The 25570-nt window shown below is 44.7% G+C and overlaps 1 protein-coding gene and 1 long non-coding RNA gene across 2 annotated transcripts in view; one reads left to right on the top strand and one right to left on the bottom strand.

Moving 5' to 3' along the window:
• LOC121863308 (immunoglobulin domain-containing protein oig-4-like) overlaps window positions 1-21106 on the top strand; it is a 115895-nt gene extending 94789 nt beyond the window's left edge. The window contains exons 4-5 of the mRNA XM_042361930.1: window positions 5154-5303; window positions 19530-21106. Of these exons, the coding sequence (XP_042217864.1) occupies window positions 5154-5303; window positions 19530-19685 (306 nt within the window). The 3' untranslated portion in view covers window positions 19686-21106. The remainder of the gene's footprint in view (window positions 1-5153; window positions 5304-19529) is intronic.
• On the bottom strand, window positions 7718-23987 carry LOC121863310. The gene is made up of 3 exons (XR_006088372.1): window positions 23922-23987; window positions 23121-23351; window positions 7718-7742 (listed from the first exon to the last, which is right to left on the bottom strand). It is a non-coding gene; the product is annotated as an uncharacterized LOC121863310 (long non-coding RNA).
• Window positions 23988-25570: the final 1583 nt, after the last annotated feature.

The raw sequence follows: 25570 nt of genomic DNA on the forward strand, positions 1-25570 counted from the left end.
TTCTAAATTTATTTATAATAAGGTCACTGTGCAGTCCTCATCACACATTTGCCCATCTAATGTGGCCCACTTACGCAAAAGGTTGAGCACCACTGCGTGTACGGTACAGGGAACAGAAAAATTGCAATAGTTTTGCTGTCTTTTTTGAGCTTTGATGGTCGTTTACGGTTCCTAGCTGCTGTAGTCTGTTATACAGCAGAGATTATAAGACCAAGGCTGTCACAGGTCAGGGTGGTTTATATTTCACGGTGGTTTGGGTGTGTAAAGAATATTATCTACAGTACGTAGTTAACTGTGACACTTTAGGTTGTCTGTGACTGACTTTTAGTGTGCACTTTAAAGAACACTGCACACTGATAACGGTAAGACCAGTCCTCCACCTTGAAGGGTGCCAAAGTGTACATCTTGTAACCCCGAAACACTGCTGTAATACCTGATATATTGGTAGTATTTTCCCAAGAATTAATTCCTTGGTCGTCGTGAGTTTGATTTATGATTATCTATTCCTTTCACAGCAAGAAAATCAGAATCAGAGAGATAATACAACACCAGGATACAAATCCACATACTTTATCACCTACAGTAACGGATGAACTGACAGTCAGATAACACACACACATACATACACACACACATACACAGGGTGAGCTGCCACCACACTAGGAAGCTCACCCAGGGAGGCAGATTAATCAATTCCCAGCGGAGGAGTGGCGGACACGGCCCGCACACTCCCTCACCCTTCACCACCAATCAAAATCACATTGTTTATTCACAAGTATAGATTTACGTATAATAAAGAGGTACAAGATTTACTAGATTTAGACATGAGCCTTACACACATCACGCCATACATTTTGGTATACAGTATAAATATGAGTAATTTCATTATATATATAAATAATTAATTCCTAAATTTAAATATAAATAAATGTTAATTAATTCCCAGTTTTAAATAGCAATATATGAAGAGTAATACACTGATATTATATGTGTGCGTGTGTGTATTACATGTTTATCTCCTTGGCACACACAAGTAGCATGAGGCTGACACTCCCTCAGGTCTCTTGCTGCCACATCTATCCACCTTAATCTTGGCCTTCCCCGGGACGTTCTCCCTCGCATCTACGGCCTCAGCACTTCTCTGGGTCCTCTCCTGTCTCCCATCCTCACCACCCACGATAAACCTCGCTGTATTTAAAACAAGGCTGACTGGCGACTATTCAAGCCTGGTCCATATGTCGTCATGTTTTACAAACTCGTCCCACCTCATCTCTCTCTCTCTCCACACACACACACACGCATTACCTAAAGAGCTTCTCCGTGTTCATAAAGGCTAACTGAAGTAGTGTCTGCGGAGTGGTAACACAACACGTGATGAGGGAGTTTGTTATCTATCTCGCTAATCTATCAACCACAATCTACTCCACATTCAGCTGTACAGTATTGGCAATAATAATGTACACTACAGTATACAACTACAGGCTACTGTTGTTGTAATACAGTAATGTTGGTATTGTTGTTGTTGGTGATGTGCGTCAAATACCAGTACAATACTAAGATAAACAAATCATACAGTATAGTATAGTGACTGCCAGGACAGTGAGGCTCACAAACTCAAATTATGGAAATGGGAGTTAATTAAAGTAGTCAAGGTATGATAATGGATGGTTGTAGGTCACCCTTAACAGTCACACCCACAGCACACCAACGCCAAATTATCTCGCAGGCGAGAATATTCCAAATTGCGTTGTTAAGCCTAATAAAGCTGTATGATGATCACGGTAAACCTTTGTCGCTGTGAACTATCTCTCAGAAGTAAAATCTATTACCATTCATGTTTATTGCTAACCAAAACAGCCACAAAGCCACACAATCTCATTGCCATGAATGGCATTGTGATTATTTTCTAAAAATCATATAACCGTTGCAGGATTATGTCTTATCAAGTGTTGAAACAATAGTGATAATAGTTGAAGACTCACCGTCCCGGGGCCGACAGTGGTAGTGAGCTTCTTTACTACACCACCAACCAGCCGACTGATAATGCTCTCCCCACATTTTACGGTGGGTGTCAGGCGGCGCGGCGGCCTACATCACCGAGTCAACGCCGCACACAACGAAGGGAAATGTGATTATTTACATAGTAGTCTGTCGATGACCTATAAATAACCTTTTCAGCTACACAACTGGGTGGGTTTATATACCAGTACTGTCGTCACACACACACACACACACACACACACACACACACACACGCACTGTTGTCTGCCACACTATAAGCTGCCAAGTTCAGGTTGACATAAGACACACTGACACAAAAATAAATATATATCAATGCGGATAATAAAAAAAAATATCGATTGCAATAAAAATTTGTATAAAGGCTCCTACAGCTGGGCTTCAATACATAATAGTATAGAATATATCACAGGCACACAGAAGTTGTTCACACTGATGACAATTTATGGTGATAAGATGATTTACATTTTAACTGTCAGAGAGTCTAGATAGTGTACAGTGCAACAACCTTCAGACTGTTTCATCACCTCTTTCATGCCGTTAAAATCTAAATAATACCAGAGTGCAGAAAGGAAACACACTCAGGGATGAAGGTGGGCGGTACAACACGAGCAGTGGCGGCAACACAAAGCATACAGAAGGATAACCAATTGCAGGTGGTCATGTCAGGTGTGTGGAGGTGTTGGTAGAGTGAATCAAGCCAGGTGTGTTGAGGTGTGCACTGGGGAGGTAAACAAGGGGAGGTGTACCAGGGAGTGGTGGCGTCTCCCTGGATAGTCATATCTAAACTGGCAATTTGACAACCTCTCCCCACCACTTACTAATTCCTCTTTAAAACAACAACAACAACACCAACAACAACACCCAGGGCACCAGTCAGCTACGGGGGCATTTTCTTTCGTCCTCTCAACAAGTGGAACTTAAAATTCCATTTATATGCATCAAGTTAATCCCGCTCTGGGTTTATTGTCATTCACACGTTTGAATATGAAATTGCTTGGTGACAATACGAACAGGAAAAACATAAATGTATATTCTTAAGCTATTGTGGCGGGCGTTGTTGAGAAGCTTGAACACTTGTCTACCTGCTCCTACACACCTCACGATATTTACTTTAAATATGTTTGTATGCTTGGATGTAGAAGGTCTATATGTTTGTATGGATGTTGCTACATGTATATATGTGTATGCTGAAGATAAATAGTGCATAGGAGCGAAGGCTGTGAGCTGGACGATGGGAGTCTTACCTTGATAATGTAGTAAGGCGCCGAGAACACAACCCACACGCTACCTACCTGTGGGAGAGACAATCTTCAATATATCATCTAACTCCAACATGCCTTACTACTGACAAGTCTACAGTGTTAAAAGAGTGCACCAACCAGCTGATGATGGCTTCACCCACAATGATTAGCTGATGATGTTATAAACAAACACTTACCAAAAAAAGATGACATCAGAATTACATCAAAGAGCTGAGGAAGGTGTTAAAGCTACCACGTGCCAAGACCATCACCGCTCTGGAGCTTGGATAAACCAGCGTACCGCCTCAACTGAGTTCCTTTGATCTAGAACGGCACCTCAGAACACGCTCCATCGACTAATAAGATCTTGCTCTCAGGAATATGGACTACACCAGGTGCTGGGTTAAGGGGGGGGTCCGCCACCAACACGCCACCTTTATAAGTATTAATATAATATTTAAATAATAAAATATCAGTAGCAATTTAAGGTCTTCAGTGAAATAGCAGAACAATCGTAATTCTTACCAAGTTTTAATTACACACTCTGAACAGCGGTCGTCATCAAGCTGGGTGGTGTGGGAGGGGTTACCAGACCAAGTGATCAAGTATCTCAGGGTAAAACGGAGTAGGATTGCTTTTCAACATTACGTAAAAATATTCCTATGGTTAATCAAGTAAGCGATGAGGGAAACTTGACCGGCCAGGCTGCACTTACTTCCCCCTTTCTCATTCATTATACACTATATAAGTTATACGTATCTCTTATTTGTATATTTTCGGCTTATGGCAGCTGTATTTGTTAATAAACCGTGAGGTATAATAATAATAATAATAATAATAATAATAATAATAATAATAATAATAATAATAATAATAATAATAATAATAATAATAATAATAATAATAATAATAATAATAATAATAATAATAATAATAATAATAATAATAATAATATATAATAATAATAATAATAATAATAATAATAATAATAATAATAATAATAATAATAATAATAATAATAATAATAATAATAATAATAATAATAATAATAATAATAATAATAATAATAATAATAATAATAATAATAATAATAATAATAATAATAATAATAATAATAATAATAATAATAATAATAACACACACACACACACACACACACACACACAAAACAATAATAACACACACACACACACACACACACACACACACACAATAATAAAATAACAATAAATAATAACAATACCAATAATAATAATAACAATAATAATAAATAACAATAATAATAATACCACAATAATAATAATAACAATACCAACACACACACACACACACACACACACACACACACACACACACACACACACACACACACACACACACACACACACCACACACACACACATATTACATTATTATTATTATTATTATTATTATTATTATTATTATTATTATTATTATTATTATTATTATTATTTATGGGAAATACCAAAAATCCGAACAACTAAATGCAGGTTATTAAGTGTCAGTTAAGCAGTGCAAATAAAACCATCACCGATCACAGATAAATAATTATCATTACCTGCAGTAATATTAGTATCTAGGCAGGTAAAACAACACTAATGGTATGAATATCGTAGATGGTATATAAGCTGTGGCCATTATATCGTTGGCTGCACCATTAGTGAGAATGGGAGTAATATACAACCCAGGAATGTATGTTTATATTTCTAGGACAGGTACAGTATATCCCTTCTGGTGAACTGGAGTGTACAGCATACAGACTGAACCAACACTAGAACAGTTCAACCATGGTGTAAAATATGTATTAAGTTACTGAGGTTATTTCTCATACTCAAGACCTTTACGTGAGCTCTGTGGGTGTTCTTGCAGGCGGCGCGGGTGGTGCAGTCATCGCATTACGAGCTGGAGTACGTTCTTGGCCGCAAGATCATCTTCATCTGCACGGCGCGCGGCAACCCTCGACCCCGCATCACCTGGTACAAGGACGGCGTGGAGCTATACGCCCACAACTACTTCCAGGTACCGCGACCCTTCCTCCACACACTTGGTACTGTTACTGTCTCACCACCGGGTACCACAACCCTTCCTCCACACACCTGGTATTGTTACTGTCGTTACTGTCTCACCACGGGTACCACAACCCTTCCTCCACACTCCTGGTACTGTTACTGTCTCACCACCGGGTACCGCAACCCTTCCTCCACACACTTGGTACTGTTACTGTCTCACCACCAGGTACCACAACCCTTCCCTCCACACACCTGGTACTGTTACTGTCTCACCAATCAGTACCACAACCTTCCTTCTCCACACACCTGGCAATTGCTACTGGGTCCCACCACCAGGTACCACAACCCTTCCTCTCCACACACCTGGTACTGTTACTGTCTCACCACCAGGTACCACAACCCTTCCTCTCCACACACACCTGGTACTGTTACGTCTCACCACACCGGGTACCACAACCCTTCCTCCACACACCTGGTACTGTTACTGTCTCACCACTGGGTACCACAATCCTTCCTCCACACACCCTGGTACTGTTACTGTCCCCACCACTGGGTACCACAACCTTCCTCCACACACACCTGGTAATTGTTACTGTCTCACCACCAGGTACCCAGCCAACCTTCCCCTCCACACACCTGGTACTGCAGCATTGCCCCACCACCAGGTACCACAACCTCTTCCTTCCACACATTAACCTGGTACTGTTACTGTCTCCACCACCAGGTACCCGCCAACCCTTCCTCCACACACCTGGTACTGTTACTGTCCCACCCACCAGGTACCACAACCCTTCCTCTCCACACACCTGGTACTGTTACTGTCTCACCACCGGGTACCACAACCCTTCCTCCACACACCTGGTACTGTTACTGTCTCACCACCGGGTACCACAACCCTTCCTCCACACACTTGGTACTGTTACTGTCTCACCACCAGGTACCACAACCCTTCCTCCACACACCTGGTACTGTTACTGTCTCACCACCAGGTACCACAACCCTTCCTCCACACACTTGGTACTGTTACTGTCTCACCACCAGGTACCACAACCCTTCCTCCACACACCTGGTACTGTTACTGTCTCACCACCAGGTACCACAACCCTTCCTCCACACACCTGGTACTGTTACTGTCTCTGCCAGTGCCACAACCCTTCCTCCACACACACCTGGTACTGTACTGTCTCACATTTTGCCCTTCCCTCCACACACCTGGTGCTGTTGCCTTCCTGCAGGTGCCACAACCCTTCCTCCACACACCTGGTACTTTCAGTACTTGTCTCTGCAGGTGCCCTGGCCTTCCTCCACACACCTGGTACTGTTACTGTCTCTCACCACCAGGTACCACAGCTACTCCCTTTACACCTGGGTACTGTTACTGTTTCACCACCAGGTACCACAACCTTCCTCCCCACCCCCCTGGTACTGTTACTGTCTCCTGCAAGTACCACAACCCTTCCTCCACACACACCTGGGACATTACTGTCTCACCACCGTGCCACAACCCATTCCTCACAGTTGCATCTGCATTTCCCTAACCCCTTCCTCCCAGGCGTGCGTGCACCGGTTTGCCCTTCCTCCACACCTGGTACTGTTACTGTCTCACCACCAGGTACCTGGCCAACGCCACTCCACACACCTGGTGCTGTTACTGTCTCACCACCAGGTACCACAACCAGCCTTCACCACACACATTGCTGTTGCTGTCTCACCACCGGGTGCCACAACCCTTCATCCACACCTGGTGCTGTTACTGTCACCACCGGGTATCACAACCCTTCATCCACACACCTGGTACTGTTGCTGTCTCACCACCAGGTACCACAATATCATCCACACACCTGGTACTGTTACTGTCTCACCACCAGGTACCACAACCCTTCATCCACACACCTGGTACTGTTACTGTCTCACCACCAGGTACCACAACCCTTCATCCACACACCTGGTTTTATTAATTACCTGCAAGTTGGTGCACCATTCATCCCTCCCATCTAAGAAGACACCCATTCCAACTGTCCCTCTCCCCTCTCATCCTTCCCACGACGAGAGACATGAGGGCCGGCATCCAACGCCTTAACTACACCATACATTAATAACTTCAGTAATCTGCCTCACCACTCCTGTTATATAACGGGACAAGTAATATGTTCATTATCATAGTATTCCATTACTCAAACTTCCAACTCATTATTCTAGTCGCTATTTTTTGCAGCCCCGAGTGAATTTTACGAGCTCAATTTAACTCCACTATACCGCATGTTAGTTTTATAATGCTGCATTGAATGAAAATCTTGAATTTTAATGCATTTAATGATGAAAGTTAATAGACCAGTTCAGGCTATCTAATAATGATACCCTTTCTTTAGCTTTAAAGTGTGTGAGTGTGTGTTTAAAACACACACACACACACACACACACACACACACACACACACACACACACACACCTATAGTTGGATCGTTAACGAGGTTGGATTTCGACATCATCAACATCAGTTATGTTGAAATTATTAAACGACAATCGACCATACAGGAGCCTGTGAGCTGCACAACACGGTGAGCCAACCACCTGCTCTCTCCACCACTCTTAACTCACTGTCAAGTTATAACACAACAAACAGACCAACAGCTACGTCACGAAGGTAACAACACAAACAATGCGGGATCCTCAGGTTGAGTTGTTGTGTTGGCGGTTAAGGTGTGGGCTGCGGTAGTGTCTGGTGCTAACAGGTGTGGGCTGCGGTAGTGTCTGGTGCTAACAGGTGTGGGCTGCGGTAGTGTCTGGTGCTAACAGGTGTGATGATGTGTGATCACGGCATCGTGGGTTATCAGGTGTGTTGAGGCGGGTGTGCTACTGTACCAAACACTCGCTGGGTGTCTTCCCATCTCATTCTCTCATCCTGTACACCATCAGCTCAGCCGTAATTTGTGACAACAACTATACAGTAATACTGTACGTCTTTTCATTAAGACAATAAGGCAGCTGCAGTAACATCTTCACAGCCCTTCACGTGTACATTACACCACCAGATATGTATTTCACAAGTTGGCTCAGTGTTTGTCCTCCAACTTCAATCGCTGTCAAATTCATTTAAAATATTAATCGAGAGTCGGAGGGAGACGCGAAAAAATAGTTGTGGGTCCCTCTATCGGTTGGTGATGGAGGAGAGATGGCAGGGAAGGGAGGGTAAGAGGTGAGGAGGGATGGGGCAGGGCTGCCTGGAACGCCAGATATACAGAGCCTTCAGCAGCTCCCCTCCCAACCAGCCAGATTTACTTGACCCAACAAACACCTTGCCTCATACTGCACACTACTACACCCTACATACACACACACACACCCTTACTCATGCTACACTACTACACCCTACATACACACACACCACTGCCTGCTACACCACCACCCGACACATACACACACACACACACACACCCTGCCTCATACTGATCCACTACACCCCTATCACACACCCTGCCCCATACTGCTACACCACTACACCCTATCCACACACACACACCTCCATGCTGCTACCACTACACCCGACACACACCGCCTCATGCTACAAACTACGCTATTCACACTACACCCTGCACTCATGCTGCTGCACCAATGCACCTAAACGCACCCCTGCCTCATTGCTGCACTACACCCTATTCACACACACCGCCTCATACTGCTACATCACTACACCCCTATTCACACACACCCCTTGCACTCATACTGCTACACCACTACACCCTATTCACACACACCCTGCCTCATGCACACTGCCACTACACACCCTATACACACACACACCCTACCTCATGCCCGCATCACTGCCCTGTTACACACACCCTGCCTCATGCTGCTACATCACTGCACCCTATTCACACACACACCCCCTGCCTCATGCTGCTACACTCACTACACCCTATTCACACACACACCCTCATCATGCTGTACACCACTACACCTATACACACACACCCTACCTCATGCTGCTACACTACTACACCCTATACACACACACACACCACTCATGCTGCCTACACCCACACACACCCTCCTCATGCTGCTGCACTACACACCCTATACACACACACACACACACACCCCTGCCTCATGCTGCTGCACACCTATGCACACACACACACACACACACTCATGCTGCTCACACACCTATACACACACACACACCCCTGCCTCATGCTGCTACACCACTACACCCTATACACACACACACCCTGCCTCATGCTGCTCACACACCCTATGCACACACACACACACCCTACCTCATGCTGCTACACTCACTACACCCTATGAACACACACACGCCCGCCATCATGCTAACCGTCACTGCCCTATACACACACACCTGCATCATGCTGCTACTGCACCTACACACACACGCATCATGCTGCCCTACACCCTATGACACACCCTATGCACACACACACACCCTGCCTCATGCTGCTACACTACTACACCCTATGCACACACACACACACCCTACCTCATACTGCACCCTATACACACACACACACACACACCCTGCTATCATGCTACTGCTACACCTATACACACACACACACCCCTGCCTCATGCGCTGCACACTACACACCCTATACACACACACACACGCCCTATCATGCTGCTGCACTGCACCCTATGCACACACACACACCTGCCTCATGCTGCTACACTCTGCACCCTATGCACACACACACACCCTTATCATGCTGCTGCACTTCTGCACCCTATGCACACACACACACCCACTCATGCTGCTACTACGCCCTGCACCCTCATGCTGCTCACACTCTGCACCCTATACACACACACACCTGCCTCATGCTGCTACACCACTACACCCTATACACACACACCCTCACTCCATGCTGCTACACTACTACACCCTATACACACACACACCCTGCCTCATGCTGCTACACACTACACCCTATACACACACACACACACCCTGCCTCATGCTGCTGCACCCTATACACACACACACACCCTGCCTCATGCTGCTACACTACTACACCCTATACACACACACACACCCTGCCTCATGCTGCACTGCACCTATGCACACACACACATCATGCTGCTACTGCACCCTATACACACACACACACACACCCTACCATCATACCTTACTACACCCTATACACACACACACACACCCTACCTCATGCTGCTGCACTACTACACCCTATACACACACACACACACACCCCTGTGCTGCCTCACGCACCCATACACACACACCCCGCCTCATGCCAGCTCACTACTGCACCCTATGCACACACACACCCCTGCCTCATGCTGCTGCCACTACACCCTATACACACACACACCTGCATCATCCCACTACTACCCTACACACACCCTACCTCATGCTGCTGCACTACTACACCCTATACCACACACACACACACCGCCTCATACTGCTACTACTACACCCTATACACACACACACCCTGCCTCATACTGCTACACTACTACCCTATACACACACGCAACCCTGCCTCATACTGCCACTACTACACCCTATACACACACACACACACACACCCTGCCTCCATACTGCTACACCACTACACACCCTATACACACACACACCTACCTCATACTGCTACACACCCTATTCACACACACCCTGCTCTGCACTACACCCCTATACACACACACACCCCTACCTCATACTGCTACATCACTACCCCTATTCACACACACACACCCCTGCACCTCATACTGCTGCTACTACACCCTATACACACAACACCCTACCTCATGCTGCTACTACTACACCTATACACACACACACCCTGCCACCATACTGCTACCACCCTATACACACACACCTACCTCATGCTGCTACTACTACACCCTATACACACACACACACCTGCCTCATACTGCTACACCCCATCATGCCTGCACTGCTACACCCTATTCACACACACCCTGCCTCATACTGCTACACCACTGCACCCTATACACACACACACCCTCTCATGCTGCTACACCCTATTCACACACACACCCCTGCCTCATGCTGCTACCACCACCTATACACACACACACACACCCCTCATGCTGCCTGCTACCACCCTATCACACACACACACACCCCTGCCTCATGCCTGCTTGCACACCCTATACACACACACACCCTCATGCACACCTATACACACACACACACACCCTGCATCATACTGCTACACTACTACACTATACACACACACACCTGCCTCATGCCTGCTACTACACACACACACCTACCTCATGCTGCTACCTACTACACCCCTACACACACACCTGCCTCATACTGCTACACTACTACACCCTATACACACACACACCCTGCCTCATGCTGCTCCACTACTACACCCTATACACACACACTACCTCATGCTGCTACACTACTACGCCCTATACACACACACCTCATACTGCTGCTTACTACACCCTATACACACACACACACCCTACCTCATGCTGCTACACTACTACACCCATCGCCCTGCCTCATACTGCTACACCTATTCACACACACACCCTGCCTCATGCTGCTACACTACTACACCTATACACACACACACACCCTACCTCATGCTGCTACACTACTGCACCCTATACACACACCCCTACCTCATACTGCTACACTACACCCTATGCACACACACACCCCTGCCTCATGCTGCTACACTACACCCTATACACACACACACACACACACCCCTTCCTCATGCTACACCCTATTCACACACACACCCTGCCTCATGCTGCTGCACCCTACACCCCCACACCCTGCCTCATACTGCACATCACTACACCCGACACACCTGCCTCATACTGCTACACCTACACCCCCACACCCTGCCTCATGCCTCACTACATCCTACACCGACACACCTGCCTCATACCTCCACCACTACACCCTACACACACACACACCTGCCTCATACTGCAACACCACACCCCACACACTCTGCCACATACTGCAACGACCACCCCCACACCATGCCTCATGCAGTGCACCACTACACCCCACACCCTGCCTCATGCTGCTACACCACACACCCTACACACACACACACCCTGCCTCATACTGCAACACGACCACCCCCACACACACACTCTGCCACATACTGCAACAGACCACACCCCACACACACCATGCCTCATACGATACACCCCCCACACACCCTGCCTCATACTGCTACACCACTACACCCTACACACACACACACCCTGCCTCATACTGCAACACGACCACACCCCCACACACACCCCCTCCCCCACACATACACATTTGTACAACAATTTGTATTGACCTTATAAGCGCGTGTAGGAATGAGTGAGAATCCATGAAATACCCGACAGCTCGAGAACACCACCGGTCAGAAGTGTTTAAGATATCAACACTACTCTGAGAGAGGACGGGGCTTCCCGAGCATAAGAAATGGGCTCTCATTCAGCATAACGCTAAGCTACGTTGTGATTTGACATATTTTATCTTTCCAAGTGTACCTCAAGGTTTGTTGCAGCAGCTGGCAACCCATTAATGTCATCAAGTTGAGCTGGAAACGGTGGACACTTGTTGTGTCAGTTAAGTGATCCGTAGGTAGTAGGGTGAGGAGTCTATCATGTTACTGTCTTGTATCCTCTCACTCGCCACATGAGCGTCCTACATGATTAGTCCAGATGGCTGATGTGAAGGCCCCGCATCCTTCATTGCCATCATCACTTGGATAACTCAAAATTATCTCTCAAGCAGGACACATGCACTATCTCTCGCTGTTACCCATCTAAACTTCCCCCATGAACTAGTTAGTATTCCTGTATCTCTACATCTCTCAATCGAGGGTATAAAGTAACTTAAGTTTGAGATTTTACCGTATTATGTAAGAAACGTCAATTCACAAAATATTTACTTTTTTACGTAAAATACTTAACTCTAATATGTGGGCCAGTGCGGCGCCAATCTTACCTTCCACAATACTATAACAATATGTACTGTAGGCCAAGTTATCCAGGGAGTTCATGCATAATCAAATCACTGAGATTAACTTAGCCGGTATCACATCCTTCATGAAGCACAACTAACCTAAAGCTGACGGACATGATGAACCAGTGAGCATACAGTACAGTATCTTACCGTGCGTTCCTGCACTCATTATTGGTCTAGGTTAAATGCAACCATCATTCCTCTTTACCTGGCGCCTCCACAACCTACAACCCAATATCCACTTATTACCTATTGTTACAAACACCTGACATACAATCGACGTTCATGTTACAGTGTGGACGTAGTGCGAACCAGCCCGTGACAGCCCAGGGAATCCATCTGTCAATAACCACTCCTGTGTGTCTGTTGTGGTGTCATCTCTGGCCTCCTGCTGACCACTTGTACAGTTTAGTAGATGGTTTGGCGATATACGTTCACACTGATGACACACACCTCAAGGAATAAACTTACTGCCAAATAGTACATATTTTCTTTTATTTAAATGAAACAAATGTTAAAATATTAATATACGTATGGACTGATAACGAGTAGAAGCCGTACAATTTAATCCTATCGCGCCACATAGTTATTTCATAAAATATTTTACTTTATCAGCGACGCACACTTTACAAATTATATTTAAATTAATCGACGTAAATTAAATAACGGAATTTGATTTAATGGAAATAACTGTGAATGTTATACAGAGAAAGATTAAGGTGACGACTACAAGATCCTTCCGCACTGCTAATAAGGTATCACAAGACCTTCATTATCATCTACAAATAAAGTACTGTACCATATGTGTCACCTTGTCTCACTAACTTATACTACCACGGTAACACACACACACACACTAGCAGAGCCTGTGTAACAAAGTCAGTCAATGTGGGACAGGAATGCTTCAAAACTAACCTTCACCCTGTTAGGCCCAAACATTTACCTCCTCCACCAACTTGGCCGCAGATAAAATCAACTTAAGTGTGTTCTCAGGAGATTTAGTTTATCTTGAAAATGTTATGAATGGAAACATCAAAATTGAAACGCCAATGGATGACAAAAAATGATAAATGTAACACAATATCCAATACCTCACACAGTAAACAGTTTTCACGTATACAACATGCAACCCAGTATGCAATTTCTCCATTGTTGGCATTTTTTCTTTCAGTAAAGCCTCACCGTGAAAAAGAGTAAAATAAATCTGGTTACACTGGGAGGGAGAGACTGGGAGGTAGAGACTCGGGGGGGGGGAAAGCCTCTCTCACTGGCTCAACTGTACCTCACTGTGCCTCTGATATCTGGTAGTTTATTGTCCTTGATGCCCAAAACACTGCCCAGTACTCAACGTAATGTTAACTGGAAACTTCACTGATAAACACTCTTTTGGTTCTTTTTCATCGTGGTTCGAACCAGAGTCTTTCATGTGTGATTTGATGCACAGACAACAACGTATAGCGCTAGAATGTCCACTACAAGACAATTAAATACATCCTGGGGACGACTAACTATGCCAGAACAAACTGCAGGATACTAAGGTTGATGTAAATTATTCAGTACTGTAGTGTGAACTCCTCAGTAGCCACGAGGAAGAAAACTCAAACTCCGGAATGAAGGTTTGAGAGAGGAAACGTCAACAACCTTATTTACTTATATATAACTGATGACTTATATTCACGAGGATCATTTGCCTATGTGTGAGTGTGAACGGCAGGACAGATGGCACGTAGGTTCATACGTAGAGAACACACTAGAGACAGGTGCCAACAGAACACGTGTGAGTACACAGCATAACGCTTGATATGGGTCTCTCTCTCTCTCACACACACACACACACACTTTTCACAAATATTTCCTTTCCTAAATTCGTTACTAACACAGTATTATCGAATTAGTTTTAAATAATAGTGACTAAATAAAACTGTGATTCTATAGAGATTTCAGAACTCGACAAAAATATATTTTCACATTATTTTATATCTTACGCATATGGGAATATCAACCGTGCCAAATGATAACGGTGTTTTTTCTTATAAACAAATAGATCTGTGTATTTTCTCTATTTTCAATGATGAATTATTATTCTAAACATGCGCGGGTGTTCCTGAGTGTTCACGCTTAGAATGAAAATATTCTAAACATTTCGGACTCTAAGTTATGGAAAAGCTGAGCTGCTGCACTCTAACATTGTCCCCGTTAATTTATCATAGGAAAACCTCTCACACAGCTCCCGCCCTACACCACTGTTCTCATGTACTGTACACAATATTTAATCTTGCGCGTCATCCTGCTGGCTGCTAAATGACTTGCTGTAAGACTAATATGAATGATTCCATGTTATGATTATAACGAGTGTGGCCACAGAATGACCCATAATTTTTACCTCTGACCATTATTACATTGATAATTAAGTCCAGCTGTGTTATGACTGTCATGTGATAATTTCCTCTTCATTATGAACCCTGACTTCTTAGCAGGCAAATATTTATCAAAGGAACTCAAAAAGTGACCAACACATTAATCATTGTTCTTAACATTTGTGACACAGAAACTCATCGTTATCTCTACATAAATGTTGCTCTTCATCTATTCACAATAACTAAATCTATACTGTAAACATCAAGATCATTTAAGGAATTAATAAAAAATTTCTCATAAATGACCATCGCCAGACACAGATGGTGACTCGTCAACTAACCGGCCACATCTTCCTTTAACCAATACAAGAGATCCTTTTGCATAGGAACATTCTTTCACATGTCTTGGAATGTTGCATTTACAATATACAGTTTCTGTCAGGCTTTGTTGATCTAGGCATCACTGCGGGCTCTAGTTAACAATGCACCACCGTGGAGGAAGCAGTGAGTCACCTGAGAAGCTAACTGATTCAGTCTACTCTACCCCGCAGGATGTGATAATTGAAGGAGTTAAACAACTTCAGATATAAATTGGTGTTAACAAACATGTATGCACGAAATACACCTAGAGTTTTAAAGACATTACGTCAATACAGAGGAAAGAATAATTTTTAACTTCATCGGTCTTGACCAGAGAATTGGTCCAAATTAAGAAGGCGGCCAGTCATTCTAGGTGCAACTTCCGCAGCTCGTCTCTTGCCACGTCAGTCTGGGTAGCTGACAGCATCACTGTCAATACACACAACAGCGGATGTCACTTTTCTTAGATCTTCACCAAGTGTGGCCGACACATATATCACCAGCTCACGGACAGGAAAGTAATTGTCCAAATTCGGTACAGTAACCCGAGTTCTTGCAGTTTCTCGTAACGGAAAACGACAATTACATTGGGATAATAACATCCGCAGCTGTTCCTTAGTATAGTAATTTTAGGAGTATATTGTACCAAATTCCTTTATCTGCGTCTTAAAAGAAATGTTCACATGAGGGTATCAGTTGTACCGACAGTTTGATCATCGTCTCGAGTCATTCCTCCGAAAGGAAAAGGTCACAATTGTCAGGGATGTTATGAAGCATTAAGAACAATATTCTCCTATAAAGGAACTGATACGGAAAGAAAAAAGGTCTTCAACAAAATTTGGTATATTGTTGAAAAGCAAACTAGTGGTTCTACACCTCTAAATACAGTACGGTACTGTACACCCTCACCAAGAAAAAGTGGGTGTGAGCTCCTAATTGATCTTTATCGTAGAGTTATCCCCAGACCTGCAGACCTCCACCCCACTTATAGGTTAACGCTCCTAAAGCTACAGTACAAGAAAACATGAAACAGGTTCAGACCAAGTTAGAGGCTCAGTCACGGACCTTCGCCTGGAACAGCAAAATCAGTTTCTCGATTAAACAGACAGTTCTCCTTGTTGACATGGGGGAACGTGAGTGACGAACAGGCGTTCACCCAAGTAACCGGCCACAAGGATCAAGGAATCTAGTCAAGACTCAAACAGGACACAAGTGATGAGACGCGTCGTGGACGACTTCCAACTCTTGACGGCGATCGATCGTTCTTAAACGAGGAAGTTTAATTTCTGGCCAGACACTCAGGGTTAGGGTCGAACTTAACAAAAGTATATACATCTATGTAGTTCATCTAGTCCATCATGAACGCTTCGGGAGTCACCAAGGGAACGAGAAAATAAGAGTGTATTATGGATTTGATAGCGGCCAAACATGTGTCAGCCCTTGATAGTTTTAGTACATGAAAAAAAAAAAGATGGCTGACAGCATTTTGTTAATAAGTCGATAACGCTGAAAACTATATTTTTGTTGTGGTCGGACACGTAAAACACTTTAAAATTACGCACATACAGTTGACCAAATTTAATTAAAATAGGTTCAGTTCACAGCACACGAGCTTTTTATCTATTTATTAAAAAAAATATTCATTTGAGCAGTAAGACATGAACCGAACTATTGCAATAACTCAGTAGCCTATTAGCATATAGTGTTCGCATCTGACTTTTTTAAGAGGTACGAGACATGTGAAGAAATCAAACCTACAGGTCTCGCACTCCTGGATGATAGGTAGGAGGCCTTGAGGTGATATAAACATAACAACAGGTCTATTATATGCTATACAGTTTGGCTAATCAGTAGGGGAGGGGTGAAGCCGTGACACAGGAAACGGAAGTCCTCATATCACTTCAACGAATAACAGGCAATGACTCTCACAACCAATTAAGTGGCGGTGGTGGGTAATGGGTGGTGGTGGGGTGGGTGGTGGTGGTGGTGGGTGTGTGGTGGTGGTGGGTGTTGGTGTGTGTAGTGGTGGTGGTGATGTGGTGTGGTGGTGATGGTGGTGATGGTGATGGTATGGTGGTGATGGTGTGGTGGTGTGTGGTTGGTGGTGATGGTGGTGATGATGGTGGTGGTGGTGATGGTGATGGTGGTGGTGGTGATGATGGTGGGGTGGTGGTGATGTGTGGGTGGGGATGGTGGTGGTGTTGATGGTGGGTGGTGGGTCGTGATGGTCAACAACAGGGAGTGCACCAGACAGTGAATTATACTCTTTGTCCGGATACCGACCCAGGGAACAGGAAGCGAACAGTGTATCCACTCGACCACCGCACTCTTTTATACCTAATGACCTAATATTTATCCTCGCACACGCACGCACGCACGCACACACACACACACACACACACACACACACAGGTGAAGGGAGACTCGCTTACAAACACCCGACCTGACACTGGGCGGGTCTCATATTGGGTTTCCTGGAAAATGTCAACAATCTGGCTATGAGGCCGGTTAGTGTATCAGGTGCACCCCGAGTCAACCCCGCCCATAATAGACCCAAACACTACCTTAAAATTAACTCGCCCACTCCACCCATATCACACCACACCCACTTCATCACCATCACCCTACCCAACCACATCCACCACCCCACCACCCAACCAAACCTCACCCCACCACACCCACCCACCCAAATCACTCAGCCCTATCCCACCCAACTCAACACGACCACACTCACCTCAATATCTTCCACCCTACCCCACCACCACCCCCACCACCCTCGCCCCTCTTTGCTTGTGTGTGATCAGCTCGCGAACAAAATTTTCCCTCCACGTTCATTTACAACTACAACAAAAATCTTTAAATAGACATCATGTAATGGACTGACTGTGAAAAACTCTTGTCTTTCACATCACACATTCAGTAATTCGGGTAACGGGGACGCTGTTTCAATGCTCGCCTGTGGGAATATTTCTATTTTTAGAGCGAAGTATAATGATTGTTGTGTATAACGTCCACTAAGACTATTATTCCGCAATCATGAAATACATGACAAATTGCATCCAGCAGAGATGAGACAATGCAACTCTGTATGTGTGTGTGGGTGGGTGGGTGGGTGGGTGGTGACAAGTCCACAACACCACATGTAGATACACCATGTCTATGATCACTGTGGCCCTCAAGTTACTTACACCTCTCCCAACACTGTGAAAATAACGTACATGTAAAAAAGGAATTAATTCTTAACTATTATTTCTTGAACTAAAACATAAGGCAAAATGCATTACAAGTATTTCCTCGTGAGGGACAGTAAGAATAATCGGTTTTCAGCTTTACCAAGGTCAATGTTCTTGTATTCACCCTGTGTTCAGAAGACGGGTGCTGGGGCAATTTGTTTTTTAATTTCCTTTCAAGTAATCTCACTCACTCACACACACTTTTATTATTATTATTATTATTATTATTATTATTAAACACTGTGTCTGCAGTCTCCCCTCATTGTCTCTTCTCCCCGCAGGTGCACGAGTGGGAGATCGGCCTCCACAAGCTGAAGAGCAAGATGGAGATCGACCCTGCTACCCTCATGGACGTGGGCTACTACGAGTGTCAGGCTAACAACAAACACGCTGTCGACCACCGTGGCTTCCGCACCCAGTACACCGCCGGCCTCTAGTGTCCAACACCCAATACACCGCCGGTTTCCAACACCCAATACACCGCCGGCCTCCAACACCCAGTACACCGCCGGCCTCCAACACCCAGTACACCGCCAGCCTCCAACACCCAGTACACCGCCGGCCTCCAACACCCACGTACACCGCCAGCCTCCAACACCCAGTACACCGCCGGCCTCCAACACCCAGTACACCGCCGGCCTCCAACACCCAGTACACCGCCGGCCTCCAACACCCAGTACACCCCACCTGTACAACACCCTGATCTGTACATCGCTAGCATAAAAATGTTAGTCCTTTATACACCTTATACTGTAACAGTGTTATCAGAACATTCCTAGTGAAGTATCCCACGGCCTGTACTGACGTGTGTAGCACTGGCCAATAGTGACTTTACAAAAGTGTGCATCGCACAAATTTGGCGATAATTACTGTATTGTAGATAGTACCTGGTGTGTGGCGAGGGGTGTTTATAGTGTAGACGGGACAGCAACACACCCTGCACCGCAACCTCTCTTCTCTCTATCTCTTGGACCACTCCTCATCTGTTAAATCTGACCTCTGACCTTTGCACTCTAGGTGATGGGAGCGTTACACAATTATTATCGTGGTGATATCTCCAGGTGAAACACCCAGGGGCAGTGTGGGAGGGAGGTGGTGCAGGGGCGGTGGCCAACCCTCACTACCCTTTGACGATTGATCACTATTGACGCCACATGACTCCCCTCCCCCTCGGCGGCGCTCGGCTCCACCACCTGTCATTTTACTCACGCCTCAAAATCTTTCCCCAAACTCATACAACATAAAGTTTTGAGCAGGGCGCCGAGACACAAGTCCCGGTGATGGTGGGAGCCACACCACACTCAACCTTCCATCACAAAGACAAAAGATCGATATCCCCTTGGCCCGGTGCTCATCAAAGCTCCAGCATCCAGGAATCACACCATGAAAGGAATTTCGTTTCAATTAAGCGCTCGGAAAGGGAAGTGTGCGAGTCTTAATACACGAATGGATGTAAGTTTAATGAAAAATCTCTTCCATGGGCAGTGAGACTCACACTTGGTGACTGGGAAATATCTTAACATTTCCCTAACTTCGGCGTTCAAAAAAAATAAACAGTGGTAGGAGATGGTGCTGCGCGTGGTGGCTATCCTTGGGCAACAACGCACCTTAACAATAGTCTTGGTGTTGACAGACGCTTCACTCCCGTGCTCCAGGTTCACCGTGGCGACCAAATATATTCTGAGGTTTATAATTGCATGGGCAGTAGCCAGGCTGATTACCTGCTGTCCTAATACATAGTCCACACGTGTTTTATTCTTTTAAGTAACGTAAGTTAAAACTATATTTTATATGACGTTTGAAGAAAAAATATTAAGGGTAACTCGACCGACCTTAGGTATAAAAACTTCGACTTTAATTTTACTTTTGTCATTAAACCTGGGATGAAAAGGGAGTTTTTTTAAGTTTGTGCAGTGTGATAAGAATGTCTCCATCTTACAGCGTGCATCTTCATTATAACATGAGTAACGGCTACCATAACACAATTAAGGAAAAATGTGAATTTTCCTGCCCTAGATTTTGTAGGCGCATTACCACAAACATTTCATTTTGATATTATATAAAACATTACTTTTTGGCTTTAAATAAAACACATTTACCGTACTGTTATTCAACCAAAGGGCAAACGGTTACTCTCTCTGCAACAAACAATACACTAAAAACAATTAAAAATAAGTTCTGGTGGTAGTTGATTTAAATGGTGATTTTCAATATTGCATTTTTGCGTGAAAAATCAGGATTACCCGATTTTCAGCAAGGCTACCAGCTGTTAAATCCCGGTAGCCCCGTTAGCTTATGCGATTTCCTAACAAATTCAGACTCCTGAGCAGTACACACCACAGGCATCACCCCACCAAACATACATACACACATATGTAGCACTGGATCCAGGAAGAAAACTCAGGCTACGATTGCAAGTTTGTGTGGCGAGGAGAACTGCGCTCAAGCACGAAGCGAGAGTGACTGACTGTTCGGAGGCCACCCAGGAGTATACAGAAGGTACCGGCCGGCTGACTGAACGAAGCTGTCTCGCCTCAAGTCTCGAACCAAGTTCAGCCACGTCAGCCAGCCGATTCAACAAGAGAACAACTTCAGGGTAATTACAAAAATGTATAGGCATCTGTTATGTTACATTACATCACATTACATTAATCTACAACAGTTTAAATACAAGTAGAAAACAATGTGTAATTATTCTTGAGTCGCTACACATACATACATACATACATACATACATACATACATACATACATACATACATACATACATACATCATTCCAGGTGACCCGAGACTGAGATAAAACTTGGACCTCTCGACCAGTTTTTCACCAAGTGTCCTTGACCTTTGACCTGAGCTAACCTATATCTACACTACCGTGCTCAAGATAACCGTAGAGAAGTTAACATGACGTTAATGAACCATGAATAACGTACAGTATCTGATGGTTCTCTACAAAAAAAAAATCCTCAGATATATTTTTCACTAATTTCAGTTTTTCATTTATGGATGTCTGGCCTGAATGAAGAGCATATGTTTACAATGTGTAAATTCAGCGTATCCAAACGTGTGGAAATTGTTGTACTGTACAGGCAAGTTTCGGACTGACTGACTGACAGACAGACAGACAGACAGACGGCACGGAGGAACAATAGCTTTCCAGTCAAACTATTAGGTGTTAGGGCGAGACGGCAGGCATCTGATGTACAATACAGTAGGTGGATGTGTAGTCATCTTGGTGGCAGTTAATCCGTAACACGACACGAGATGATGATGATGATGATGGAGGGTGGAGACCAGTGTCATGAGGACGGTGCTTGTATGTGTTTGGTGGGTGAGGCTGGTTCTCACGTTCATACACCCTGTTCATTACCACCACCACTCGCTCTCCTTGCCTCACCCCTCCCACTTACTGCGTCGCATCTTCTGCTCTTCTAGACACGTACTGCGTTGACCCTCACTCATTACTTTGTTTAATTACGTCACGCATTCCGCCTCTCGCTGCTTGGCTGTGTTACATCATTCCATCCCTGACCACCCAATGCGTTACATCGTTTGACTCCCTCTATACCAATTATGTCACATCTCTCAGCCCTCTTAACCCCATACACTATCCTATCACTAACTTATGACACACTCACCATACACTGTCACTAACTTATGACACACTCACCATAAACAAGTACGAACTTATGACACACACACTCACCATAAACTATCACTAACTTATGACACACTCACCATACACTCATTAATTTAGGACACACACTTCCGGTACTACAGTATACACAACACACTCACATGGAGTGCTGTGTGGATCTCGGTGTACACATGAGCTGGCTATGGTATGGGTTAACACAATGGCTAAGTTGACACACACACACACACACACACACACACACACACACACACACACACACACACTTAAATACCGGGCGAGTAAAAATTGACTACCACACTCCTACACTAACACCACACACACTATCACACCCCTACACTAATACCACGGACACTATCACACCGCTACAATAACACCACACTCACTATCAAACCCCTACACTAACACTGCACTCACTATCACAGCCCTATACTAACACCACACTCACTATCACACCACTATCAAACCCCTACACTAACACACACTCACATCACATCCCTACACTAACACCACACTCACTATCACACCCTTATACTAACACCACACTCACATCACACCCCTACACTAACACCACGCCCACTATCACACCCCTATACTAACACCACACTCACTATCACACCCCTACACTAACACCACACTCACTATCAAACCCCACACTAACATTGCACTCACTATCACACCCTATACTAACACCACTCACTATCACACCCCTACACTAACACCGCACTCACTATCACACCCCTACACTAACACCACACTCACTATCACACCCCTACACTATCACTGCCTCACATCACACTCCTATACTAACACACTCACTATCAAACCCTACACACAACCACTATCACACTATACTAACACCCACTCACTACCACCCCTATACTATCACCAACACTAACACACTCACTATCACACCCCTATACTAACACCACACTCACTATCACACCCCTATACTAACACCACCCCACACCCTACTAACACCACACTCACTATCACACCCCTATACTAACACCACACCTATCACACCCCTATACTAACACCACACTCACTATCACACCCCTATACTAACACCACACTCACTATCACACACCTATACTAACACCACACTCACTCATCACACCCCTACACTAACACCACACTCACTATCACACCCCTATACTAACACCACACTCACTATCACACCCCTATACTAACACCACACTCACTATCACACCCCTATACTAACACCACACTCACTATCACACCCCTATACTAACACCACACTCACTATCACACCCCTACACTAACACCACACTCACTAACATCACTCATTATCATTCATCACTTTCTTTGTATTATCACCTGTAGCGCTCCTCGTCACTTGTAACTCACCTTCACCATCACTCACCATAACATTGCTTCACCACATCTAGTCACCATCACCATGCTCTTTTAAATATTCATCGTAATTTGGCTTTCACTGTACCCACACTCCTTAATTTTACGAGATGAATCAAATCATTCATTTTTCACAATCAATAGCCCACTTCTTGTCCCACCGCTCGCCCCGCCCATGCCCCGCCCCGCCCCGCCCCGCCCCGGAGGTAGCCAGCGAAGGTTATTTCCGCCACTTTAATTATTCACCAACAAGGTCACAACCATGAGGATATTCACGTTTGTGTGTGTGTGTGTGTGTGTGTGTGTGTGTGTGTGTGTACAAGTGTGTTAAACATCCACAAAACAACATCACCCGCCGCACCACCAAACTACAACACCACTATCCTCACCTTACTCGCCCCACCTCCCTACCAGTTTCATCAGCACGCCTTTATGTAACAATTAAAGGGCTAACTGTCCCTACACAGTCGTTACTGAACAATATCACTGTATTGAATCCTGTCACAATATACTGTGATAAAAGTCGTATTCCCCAAAATTGAACATCAACGATCTAAACTCGACCTACAGTACTGACAGACACTCACAGCTTGTCATTAACACTCAGCTCACAGTTGTTATCAAGCGGCCACAGTTATCACTAGTTTTCTCTAACTATAAAACAAGAGATGAGAAGGTGGAGGCCTTATTGCCTTATGGAAGGAATCATTATTTTCATCTCTCTCTCTCTGCGTTCCACGCTCCTCATGACAGTATCACAGGTGGGAGGATCAGCCCGGTACTATCATGGTCGCATCCTATTATATTGGATGGATTCTATTGGTTACTATACTCGTATTGTTACTAAGGTAAGGGTGGGAAGAGTCGCGCGACGCTCATCTTCGACACCTCGGCTACTCAGCGTCCATAGTGGGTGAAGCTTATATCAACAAGGGACACCGAGTCAATGTACGCCAGGGCCTTGGTTTTACCTTTACCAGGGATTCTAAAACTGTCTAAATCTGAGTAAGACTTCATGATGAGGCTCCTGTCCGTAAGATGCTCGAACTCGGGATCACGAAACACAGCGCCACTTTTACCGTCACCGAGTTAAGTGTCCAGGATAATTATAGATGACTCATCAAATTGTAAAACTTGTGATCTCTCACCTGTAAAGTGTCGTGAAGAGTAACATGTTTAATATGTATATCAATATGTGTACTGTTCAGGATTTCATTAATCAGTGCCATTTGTTGTGAGTTACTGAGTTAGCACACCTGGTGACCCACGCAACTGTTACCTTACCAACA

The sequence above is a fragment of the Homarus americanus genome, unplaced genomic scaffold (assembly GCF_018991925.1).
Source record: "Homarus americanus isolate GMGI-L3 unplaced genomic scaffold, GMGI_Hamer_2.0 scaffold46197, whole genome shotgun sequence".
In the NCBI taxonomy this organism is placed as follows: domain Eukaryota; kingdom Metazoa; phylum Arthropoda; class Malacostraca; order Decapoda; family Nephropidae; genus Homarus; species Homarus americanus.